The sequence below is a fragment of the Hyla sarda genome, chromosome 1, assembly GCF_029499605.1.
Source record: "Hyla sarda isolate aHylSar1 chromosome 1, aHylSar1.hap1, whole genome shotgun sequence".
NCBI classification, from domain to species: Eukaryota; Metazoa; Chordata; class Amphibia; order Anura; family Hylidae; genus Hyla; species Hyla sarda.
In genome coordinates this window covers 101,678,595-101,690,767 of record NC_079189.1, presented here as the reverse complement: position 1 = coordinate 101,690,767, position 12,173 = coordinate 101,678,595, and the positions used below count along the sequence as shown (strand labels likewise).

General features: G+C 43.4%; 1 protein-coding gene across 2 annotated transcripts in view; it reads right to left on the bottom strand.

The window, feature by feature from the left end:
* Nucleotides 1-12,173, bottom strand: part of ZDHHC2 (zinc finger DHHC-type palmitoyltransferase 2) — a 128,747-nt gene that overhangs the window by 27,059 nt on the left and 89,515 nt on the right. For both annotated transcript variants that reach the window (XM_056558804.1, XM_056558796.1), the window contains one exon: nt 10,592-10,724. In XM_056558804.1, coding sequence (XP_056414779.1) covers nt 10,592-10,724 — 133 coding nt within the window. The remainder of the gene's footprint in view (nt 1-10,591; nt 10,725-12,173) is intronic.

The window sequence follows — 12,173 nt, the reverse complement described above, 5'->3', positions numbered from 1 at the left end:
AATTATGAATTCTCCAGGTGCCCATCTTATTGAGCGAAAATTCTACCTCCTCACCAAGCTGAGCCTACGGTACAGGACATGTATGTGTGGGTTTCTTCTAACATGTCCGCCATGCAAGCCTCCATTGAGGAATGCAAACAAGTTGTTTACCAAAAGCGTTCCAGATCTGCTTCACCTCCCAGAATGGAGATCTGCGGATCCTGAGAAAGAAGAGTCCAAATCATCTTCTTCTGATGAAGAAGAAGTCGCTGCCTCTTAGTTTTTTCCCTTGGAAAAAAACCAGCGTCTTCTAAGATCCATCCGGTCGGGGGACCAGGATGCTTATCCCGGGGAAGCCTCTACCTCCGCCTCTAGGGGACCTAGGGTCTTTAAAGCGGATGAAACCTTTTTATCCGTACTTAGAACAGAGTGGAAAAAAACAGAAAAAGGTCCAGTCTTAACTAAAAGATTTAAGACCATGTTTCCTATCCAGGAAACTCAGCTTTTCTCCTGGGGTCTTGTCCCTAAAGTTGACATGGCCGTTGCAAAATTTTCCAAAAGGACTGTGGTTCCTGCCGAGGATGGATCTTCCTTGCAGGATCCAATGGATAGGAAGGCTGGTTGCGCTATGAGGCGCTCCTACTCCACTGCTACTGCTTCAGCTTCGGTGGCGATTGCTTGTTCCGAGGTAGCAAATTTTTTGAAGACCCATCTTTCTAACATCCAGTTGGATTTAGATCCTTTAAGGCGGCCAATTTGGCCGTTGATTTTTTTTTTGCAATGCTGCTACTCAGCATCTAAAGTTAGCCTTTAAATCTATGGCCCTGGCTACCACTGGATGTTGACCCCTCTTCCAAGAACACCTTATGTGCCATGCCTTATGAACCCAGCATTTTATTTGGTGCAGAGTTGGAACGCATTATGGAAGGGCTGTCTGACAAGAAGGGCAAGTCCCTTCCTTATTCAACCTTTTGCGGTCAGGGCCAGCGTTCTGGGGGCAGATTAGCCTCCCAGCCCAAACCTCAAAGAGTTTGGGGCAATCAACGCCAGGGAGGTAAACGCTCCCGTGGCTCCAGAGATAAAAAAAAAAACTCTGACTACTGGCTTCTAGGAAGCTCTAGGTTCCCTGCCGGTTTGACCTTTCCAGTTTCTCATCCCGCCTCCCATATCCCTGTAGGTGTTCATCTTCAACATTTTCGAAGCATTTGGTCTCTCCACATTCAGGACCCTTAGGTCCTGAGAATAATCTCGGATGGATATTCAATAGATCTCAAATCAATTCCCCCATCCAAGTATGTGGAGACAAGAATTATTCCACCAATCAAACAAGCTGCGCTAGAAACCTACATTCTGGAATACATCCAGAAGAATGCTCTAGAGGAAGTTCCTCTTGAAGTTCCTCTTGCAGTCGGGAATTTATTCTTCTGTATTCCTAGTTCCCAAGGTAACAATAGACTGGCGATTGATTATAGATCTGAGATATTTCAATCAGTACGTAAAGCGCAAACGCTTTTGTATGAAAACTATTCATTTTTTCACTATTCAAAACTTATCTGTGGTCAACCTTATTTCGCCAGGGGATTATCTGGCTACTCTGGAATTAAAGGATGCCAATCTTCATATTCCCATTCATCCTGTATCCAGAAAGTATTTAAGGATCGCAATTCAGGTAGGGGGGGAGTTCTAAAACACCTCCAGTTTGTAGCCCTCCCGTTTCGAATTTCTTCGGCCCCCACACACATTTACCAAAGTTGTGGTAGCAGTAGTTGCTGCTCTAAGGCTCCAGGGACTCAGTATAGTTCCCTACCTGGATGATTGGCTCCTCAGAGCTCCTTCTCTAGCGATCCTGTCCCAACATCTACAGTTAGCATTACCTTTCCTTCACCAGTTGGGGTGGATAGTCAATTGGGCCAAATCCAATTTCCTCCCAACAACATCAGTGAGGTTCCTCGGCTTGATAGTCGACACAGTCTCCATGACTCTTTACCTCACTCCCGAGAGGAAATTTCGGGTTCAAAAATCGGCTCTTTTTCTCTCAGTACCCCGGGGAGTGTCCATTCGCACTCTCATGCGCATGTTGGGACTTATGTCCGCTACCGTAGATGCGGTTCCCTGGGCTCTTTGGCATCTACGCCCTCTTCAGTCAGAGGTGCTTGCCATTTGGAATCTCAGGCCATCAGGCCTAAACAAGTGTCACTCCCTCTCTCATTCAGTCCGGTCCTCCCTCAGATTGTGGTCTCACCTCGAAAACGGCAAATCAATGATCCAGCCCTCTTGGATCATACTTACTACCGACGCGTCCTTTGTAGGTTGGGGAGCGCATCTCTTGGATCTAACAGTGCAGGGGTCTTGGTCTCCACAGGAGAGAGTGTTAACCTCCAATCTCCTCGAGGTTGGCACACCTCCACTTTGCTTCTCTTCTTCAAGGGAAAGCAGTAAAGACAGCATGACGGCTGTACTGTGCGTTAACAAACAGGGAGGGACTCGATAACAAAGCCTCCTCAGAGAGGTGGGTCTGATCTTGGATTGGGCAGAGAGGAACCTAACCCATTTATCGTCAGTCAGTCGGGGATCTCTCAATGTGATTGCCGACTGCCTGAGCAGAGGACTTTCAACTGGAGAGTGGTCTCTCCATCCAGAAATATTCAAACAAATAAAGCTCAGGTGGGGTATGCCAGAAATACTTTGCTCCCTGTACAGGGAGGACAACCCAGAAGCAATCGATGCTCTCTCAATCCCATGGAGGTTCAGGCTGGCCTACATCTTCCCTCCAATTTCCTTGATCCCGAGGGTACTGATGAAAATTAGGCAGGACCAAGCCTCTATCATAACCATAATTCCATTTTGGCCCAAGGGAGCTTGGTTTACCCAACTCCTTCAAATAACTCAGGGACAATATTGGAGACTTCCCCCAGAGCAAGCACTAGTGTCGGGGGACACTCACAGCTGCTCAAATCTTCAAATGTTCAACCTGACAGCCTGGAGGTTTATCAGTCCCTTCCACATCTAGAGGGTCTTTCTAGTGCGGTCTTGAATACTCTTTCACATTCTAGAGCGGAATCCACAAACAAAGCCTATAAAAGAATTTGGACAATTTTTCAGCCTTGGTGCTCCAGCAAACAACTTTCTGGACTGAATCCAGCTGTTTCCACCATCCTCAGCTTTCTTCAAGAAGGACTTGACAAGAATCTATCTCCTTCCACTCTCAGAGTTCAAGTGTCAGCCATTTATGCCTTTCTCAATAAACCCTTATCTCAAGATTAAAACCTACAATTGTACAACCAGCCCCTGCATGGGACTTATCAGTGGTGCTCAAGGGGTTAGCATCTCCCACCTTTGAGCCTTTGGAGGATGTGGACATTAAATTTATCACCAACAAAATAACCTTTTTACTGGCAATTACTTCAGTCCAGAGAATTGGCGAACTTCAAGCGCTCTCTGCGCATGAGCCTTATACGAAATTCTTGCCTGATCGAGTATTATTAAGACATTATTTATGCCATCTTTCATACCTAAAGCTCCATCATTTCAGAATATTAAGTCATATCTCTTTCAGTTTTTTCTCCACATCCATCCTCCGAAGAAGATAGGGCTCTTTATAGCCTCGATATCTCGAGATGCCTTCAGATCTACTTGAAGAGATCTAAGGAGTTTAGGAAGGATGAAGATCTTTTAACCTCTTAAGGACCCAGCCATTTTACACCTTAGGACCCGGCCATTTTTTGAACATCTGACCACTGTCACTTTAAACATTAATAACTCTGGAATGCTTTTAGTCATCATTCTGATTCCGAGATTGTTTTTTCGTGACATATTCTACTTTAACATAGTGGTAACATTTTTTGGAAACTTGCTTCCTTTCTTGGTGAAAAATCCCAAAATTTTATGAAAAATTTGAAAAATTTGAAAATTTAGCATTTTTCTAACTTTGAAGCTCTCTGCTTGTAAGGAAAATGGATATTCAAAATATTTTTTTTATTTATTCACATATACAATATGTCTACTTTATGTTTGCATCATAAAATTGACAAGTTTTTACGTTTTTACAATTTCTCTCGAGTAAGCACATACCTCATATGTCTATGTAAAGTGTTCGGCGGGCGCAGTAGAGGGCTCAGAAGCGAAGGAGCGACAAGGGGATTTTGGAGAGTACGTTTTTCTGAAATGGTTTTTGGGGGGCATGTTGCATTTAGGAAGCCCCTATGGTGCCAGAACAGCAAAAAAAAAAAACAAACACATGCCATACCATTTTGGAAACAAGACCCCTTGAGGAACGTAACAAGGAATTAAGTGAGCCTTAATACCTCACAGGGGTTTCACGACTTTTGCATATGTAAAAAAAATTAAATAAAATTTCACTAAAATGTGTGTTTCCCCCAAATTTCACATTTTTGCAAGGGTTAATAGCAGAAAATACCCCCCAAAATTTGTAACCCCATCTCTTCTGAGTATGGAGGTACCCCATAAGCTGACCTGAAGTGCACTACGGGCGAACTACAATGCTCAGAAAAGAAGGAGTCATATTTGGCTTTTTGAGAGCAAATTTTGCTCGGGGCGTGTCGCATTTAGGAAGCCCCTATGGTGCCAGGAGAGCAAAAAAAAAAACCACATGGTAAATCATTTTGGAAACTAGACCCCTTGAGGAACGTAACAAGGAATAAAGTGAGCCTTAATACCCCACAGGGGTTTCACGACTTTTGCATACGTAAAAAAAAAATTCACTAAAATGTGTTTCCCCCCAAATTTCACATTTTTGCAAGGGTTAATAGCAAAAAATACCCCCCAAAATTTGAAACCCCATCTCTTCTGAGTATGGATGTACCCCATAAGTTCACCTGAAGTGCACTACGGGCGAACTACAATGCTCAGAAGAGAAGGGGTCATATTTGGCTTTTTGAGAGCAAATTTTGCTCGGGGGGCATGTCGCATTTAGGAAGCCCCTATGGTGCCAGGACAGCAAAATAACCCCCACATGGCATACCATTTTGGAAACTAGACCCCTTGAGGAACATAACAAGGGGTACAGTGAGCATTTACCCCCACTGGTGTCTGTCAGATCTTTGGAACAGTGGGCTGTACGAAATTTTTAATTTGCACAGCCCACTGTTCCAAAGATCTGTCAGACACCAGTGGGGTGTAAATGCTCACTGCACCCCTCATTACATTCCGTGAGGGGTGTAGTTTCCGAAATGGGGTCATATGTGTGTTTTTTTTTTTTTTGCGTTTGTCAAAACTGCTGTAACAATCAGCCACCCCTGTGCAAATCACCTCAAATGTACATGGCGCACTCTCCCTTCTGGGCCTTGTTGTGCGCCCCCAGAGCACTTTGCGCTCACATATGGGGTATCTCCGTAGTCGGGAAAAATTGCATTACAAATTTCAGAGAGCTTTTTTCCCTTTTACCTCTTGTCAAATGAAAAGTATAGGGCAACACCAGCATGTTAGTGTAAAAAAAATTTTTTTTTACACTAACATGCTGGTGTAGACCCCAACTTCACCTTTTCATAAGGGGTGAAAGGAGAAAAAGCCCCCCAAAATTTGTTAGGCAATTTCTCCCAAGTACGGCGATACCCCATATGTGACCCTAAACTGTTGCCTTGAAATACAACAGGGCTCCAAAGTGAGAGCGCCATGCACATTTGAGGCCTGAATTAGGGATTTGCATAGGGGTGGACATAGGGGTATTCTACGCCAGTGATTCCCAAACAGGGTTCCTTCAGCTGTTGCAAAACTCCCAGCATGCTTGGACAGTCAATGGCTGTCCAGTAATACTGGGAGTTGTTGTTTTGCAACAGCTGGAGTCTCCATTTTGGAAACAGTGGCGTACCAGACGTTTTTCATTTTTATTGGGGGAGGGGAGGGGGGCTGTGTAGGGGTATGTGTATATGTAGTGTTTTTTACTTTTTATTTTATTTTGTGTTAGTATAGTGTAGTGTAGTGTTTTTAGGGTATAATTACATGGGAAGGGGGTTACAGCGAGTTTCCCGCTGCGAGTTTCTGAGCTGCCGCGCAAAATTTGCTGCATCGCAAACTTGCAGCCTGATACTCACTGTAAGCCCCCTGCCCATGTGAATGTACCCTGTACATTCACAGGGGGGGGGGGGGGGGGGGGAGAACCTCCAGCTGTTGCAAAACTACAACTCCCAGCATGCACAGTCTATCAGTGCATGCTGGTAGTTATAGTTTTGCAACAACTGGGGGCACACCGGTTGGGAAACACTGGGTTAGGAAACAGACAATGTTTCCCAACCAGTGTGCCTCCAGTTGTTGCAAAACCACTACTCCCAAACATTCTCAGGCATGCTGGAAGTAGTAGTTCGGCAACATCTTTAGAGCCAGATGTTGCCGAACTACAACTCCCAGCATGCTTGGAGTTGTAGTTTTGCAACACCTGGTGGACTACAGTTTGCAGACCACTAATACAGTGGTTTCCAATCTATGCCCTTCCAGATGTTGCAAAACTACAACTCCCAGTATGCCAAAACTGTCCAGGCATGCTGGGAGTTGTAGTTCTGCAACATCTGCAGGGCCAGATGTTACAGAACTACAACTCCCAGCATGCCTGGACAGTAAGGGCATGCTGAGGATGTGTAGTTTTGCAACATCTGGAACGGCACAGTGGTCTCCAAACTGTGGACCTCCAGATGTTGCAAAACTGCAACACCCAGCATGCCCAGACGCCAAGGGCTGTCTGGGCATGCTGGGAGTTGTAGTATACATGGTCCCATTACAGCAATGCATGTCGCTTTACAGCGCCGTGCATTGCTGTAAAGGGCCCGACCGCGGCTGAAGAGGAACTCACCGGTCGCCGCCGTCTTCATCGCCGGGATCCGGGTCTTCAGGGACGAGGTAAGTACCGGGGCCGGTCCCCAGCACTCCCCCGTCCCCCGCCGCGTCCTCCGGTCTTCCTTCCGTCCTCTCCGGACTTCAAGGGGCCGGGCAGGACGGGAGGAAGTAACCGCCCCCCCCCCCCCCCCCCCTGCGATTGGTCGGTTAGGGAAATAGGGAAATTCGAAGGGAATAGGAGGAGGTGGCAGGCTTGCCACCTCGCTCCTATACTTTAGCATGGTCCTTGAAATCTATTATTTGTATTAATTGTTAATTATTAATTACTAATTGTTATTTATTCATTTTTTCTTTCAGTTCTTCTTCTTTATTACACAAGGGGACAGAGGGTGACCCTCCTTCTTATACAGGGTACTGAATTAATAGTTTTATTTTCAATAAATATTCCATCTGTCCTAACCAGTTAGCGGGGGGGGGGGGGGGGGGGGGAATGCCCCATCTGTGCTACTGTTAGGACTAAGGGAAAACAAATTATTGTTAGAAATTAATGATTTTTGCCATTGCCATAACATCAACTGGTTTCCAAACTGCCCTTTTCAAATTGCCCTGTCAATCACTGGGATCCTGCCAGTACTGCACGAGGACGCCGTCCCATCTGGTTCATCCTCTATCTCGTACTATTCATTTGAATCGGAGCAGTGCAGCCCACGATCTATTACAGCTAATACATCCATCAAAGCTGAGTGGCGCAGTCCGCTATTCATCGCAGATCGCGGATTAGCTGCCATCCACTGACCATTGCATATCTGCAGAGAAGCTGTTGCTGCACGCGCGAACCAGCAAAGCGGCAGATGCCAGCAGGAGCACCATACAATGAGTACAGAGTGGAGATGTGAGGAACGGCATGCCAGCCACCACTAGCAGACCAGGGAGCAGTACGAAGAGCGGGTAAGATCTACCCTGTTTATATGGGCATACATATAACACATATCGGCGGCCAGCGGAGGAGCCTGCCAGAGATTTTTATGGGCTTTATTGAGGCTATTTCAACTTAACTATATCACCAACAGTGGTTTTTATTGATTAAAGGTCATCTATGGCTCTAGCTAGAGACCTAACTATAAAAGACTAATTTTGAAATGTTAACTACTGGTCCCAGCATGCCCTATAAACTGCTATTAAGAATCTAATACAATTGGAACAAAACCTTCACTAATAACTGATGTGGGAGGACTACAGGTCCCAGCCTGCCTCTGATGAATTAAAGCTATATCTGTTTTAAGCAGCAAATAATAGATCTGTCATTTTATGTATCTTAAGTATTGTTTTATTATATATTTTACAACTTATATACACTGGAGGTGAGTTACAAGGGCCCCGTGACTACATCCTCTAGTTTTAATCTGTATTCATTGTATTAATAAATGTATATTTGATATTTTACCACATTATATTTTAGATAGTCCTATTATTTTAGAGGAACATAATTATTACCTCACATATCATTTAAATGACCTCGATTTCCATTACTATTGAGCGCCATAATCTTGTCATTTTTGGAATAAAACATTAGTTATGCATTGGCACTTTTTTTTTTTTATCACAGAGCAAATCTCACTTTGTATTTTTAGACACTCAAATACTGTTTATTTTTAGGTTGTGATAGCCCCCCCCACTAAAATACACAGGATTTGTATTATAATATATATATTTATATAGCAAACTCTGTGAATTTTAGTGGGGGCTATCACAACCTAAAAAACAAACCTATTATAATATATAGTGTGTATATATATATATATATAGAGAGAGAGAGAGAGAGAGAGAGAGAGAGAGAGAGAGAGAGAGAGAGTAAACTCTCCCTTAGTGGACACCTTCCAATAGTGGACAGTTATTAAATCACCGGAAGAGTTCCATAAGACTTAATGTATTTGAACCCTCCGAATAGGGGACGTTCCCAATAGCGTACACACCAAATAGGGGACAATAGGGGACAAAACACTCCCAATAGGGGACAAAACACTCACAATAAGGGACAATAGGGCACAAAACACTCACATTATGGGACAAAACACTCCCAATAGGGGACAACCAGTCTTATGTGCCGACCCTTCCTTGTACACAGGGCATCCATCAGGGGGTACAGCCAATACCCCAGTAAGGAGCCCTAGCCCCCGCTGCACCCCCCTGCAGTAGCCCCAGCACAGAAGCAGAAGACCGATGTTTAATCAGTAATCTCCTGCTTCTGCATGTCCGCTTGTGCTACTTTATTTCCCTTGTGCAAAATCATACACCCCCCCCCCCCTTATTATCGTTATGGCACATCATTTCCTCTTAATCACACCCCTTTGCTATTTAATTCCCCCTTTATTGCCCTCTGTGCAAATTCATCACCCCCTCTTTACCACCCCCTGTGCCATTTCTCCCCCCCCCCCCTCAGTCCCATTTTATTCCCCCCTAATCCCTCTTTGCCACTTCATAAAGAGGGGGGTGATGAATTTACACAGAGGGTAATAAAGGGGGAATGAAATGGCTCAGGGGGATCAAGGGGAAATGATGTGGCACATAGGGTAAGGGGGGGGATTTGGCACAATGCAAGGGGGAAATAAGATGGCACAGGGTATAAAAGGGGGATCAAATCATATGGGGGATAATGGGAGATTGAACAACACTGGGAGATTCTGCTGTAATATTGCCTTTTTTGTATTTTTTAGGTAATTACACTCTGAAGTGAGTACAGGACAGTATTCTGGCAAGATTTTTGAGCTTTTTTTCCAATAAGGGACATCTCCTAATAGTGGACACTTTTTTAATCCCCATGAGTGTCCGCTATTGGGAGATTCTGCTGTTTATATATGTATGTGTGCTAGGTTAAAGTTTCTACAGGTGACAATCATATGCTGATATGCACACGCACAACTAGTGTCAGACTGTGGTACTTCCCTCCCTTAGGTTTTAGATTTGCCTGTTAGGTCGCCCCTAATGTCGGCTACCCTTCCTCTCGTCTGTGCATGCCGGTCACATGTTTGTAAAGCGGTTGTGCACTGGGATTAGACGTCACTCGCTGACTCAGGATAATGAGGTAAACCAGTAAGTGGATAGTAATAGGCTGTGCGGATGGTATTATGTTTTAAAGCAGATATGTTGGCAGGTTTTTATGGTATAAAGTAAGGTCATAGATGTATAGAGCCTTTGGGGGGCCTTTACAAAGAGTGGTGTAAATTCTTAACTATTTTAGAGCACAAAAGTTGCTGTTATAGTTGAAGACGTGTGACAAATTTATCAAACGGCACATGGACTTTGATAAATTTCGCTGATGCAACTTCTAAAAAAGTTGCAGATTTTGAGTGAAAAGTTGCATATACCCAGACTCAAAAGTTGCAAAGAAAATGTAGGGCAAGACTGAATTGACCTGAGAAACTGTCTATTTCTGGGATCGTGTGACAATGTTGCATCATTCGCACTTAGTAAATCAGTGACCACTGCTCAAAGTGCTCTAAATGGGTAAAAATCACGAACCCTACTTGCATGACACCCATAGTAGAGCTATATAGTAGAGTTATAATTCTATAGAATTTTAGGAAAATGACAAAAGAGGCCATCTTGGAAAATTCCCAGTCAGTCCAGTTGATCAATTTGCAAATTACTTGCAAAAAACAACTACTATCAGCATTTCAGAACTTCCAAGTATGAAAGGATTCATGGAATAACGTCTTTAATGTTTTAAAATTGTGGCTGATGGGGTAGTGCCAATTCAACCAATACCAGTAGATCCATTAAGGTAGGTACAGCAAAACTTGAACAACGGCAAATAGGGTAGACTTACCCAGTGTTGAGCGATTTTTACAAACAAGCCAGCAATGATAACCAAACAAGGAGGACAGGCTAACGGAAAACATAGCAGCAGCAAAAAACAGAAACATAATGTGGAATTTTGCTTGTGTGTCAGGTAGACCATTCTGTAAGGAGAAATGAGAAGGAATAGTCAGAGAGAAAGGACAGACTAAAAAAGACATTATCTATTAGAAGTTCTGACCTTTTAGATTGCAGAGTGAGCAGAAGGGAAGCTGCTGAGCACCAAAAGGTCACCATTAATACACAACACATCTGATAAAAGTCTCCAATTAGACAAGTCCGCATAGAGTTCTTAGGGGGCTGATAGCAATTAACATTTATATTTAGAAGAACACATTTGTTAATTTATAAAGTAGTCATGCCAAATCGACTTCAACCTAACAGCACAACCCACTTCTTCCTATGATCAGTGGGATACAAATTCTGAACCCCCAACTAATGTGTGATTGACATACCCAGCAAAATAGTGTCTACAAGCTGTTGTATCAACAAGCTAAAAGAATTGTGCAATGTGCCGATTTTCAAAATGATAGAAAATTAAAGGAAATCTGTCACCAGTGTCACCTGCACTAACCTGTCGGTACCGCTGTGAGAGAACAGCAGCAGTGACGTCAGTAAGCTCCACCTGTGCCCCAAGCCGGGTGCCCAGAGCGGAGCTAATGGAGGAGATTACCGAATATCCCTGCCACGGAACAAGGCAAGGTGAGTACTGTTGTCATCAGTGTCACCTAAACTATCTGTCGGTACCGACAGGTTAGAGCAGGTGACACTGGTGACAGATTTCCTTTAAAGGAGCACTCGGGGCAGAAATGGATGCCTGTTTAATGAAGACTTGAGGGGGTGAAGCATGACACAGGGATTCTCTTTATAGTTATTTCTGATACACTGTGCCATGTTCTGCCCAAATATGAGAAAGTCCAAGTTTACAAACTGGTATGTGAATTACATAAACAAACTTCTAGGTTTATATACACTGTGCATATTCTCCTCCCAGTTATAAACACTTCCAGAACTATTGTATATAAGCACCGAATTACATCTAGATCACACACGCTCTACTGTGCCAGCACTTGACATACACGGGAACCTTTTACATTTGTACTCTCTAAATTGTTATTGTTATGGATGTCAAAAGTAGGGTTGGAATCCAATTGATAATAAAAAAAACATATCCTTGTGATATGCCATCACTTTATAAGATGTTAATACCCCTTTAATAAAATGACACTTTTTGCAAAGACATCGCAAACACAGCTTTACCAATTTAAAGTATTTCTCTTCAGATACTTAACTTCTCCAATCCCTGTTATACTTTAGTATAAAGCTGATGGCAGATAATACAGGATCCGCCACTGACAGGTGATAAACACAGCACAGACACCCCCTGCTTAGGAACGCCTGAACATAGAAGTCTATGCACCATTTTTCTCTAATATTCATGTTCAAATAGAATGAAAAATACATGTTAAAAAACATATAAACATATTAAAAATTCTTTAGTATACATTTTTTATTTGTAAATAAGGAGATATTTTCCTTTAGCATCAGCAATG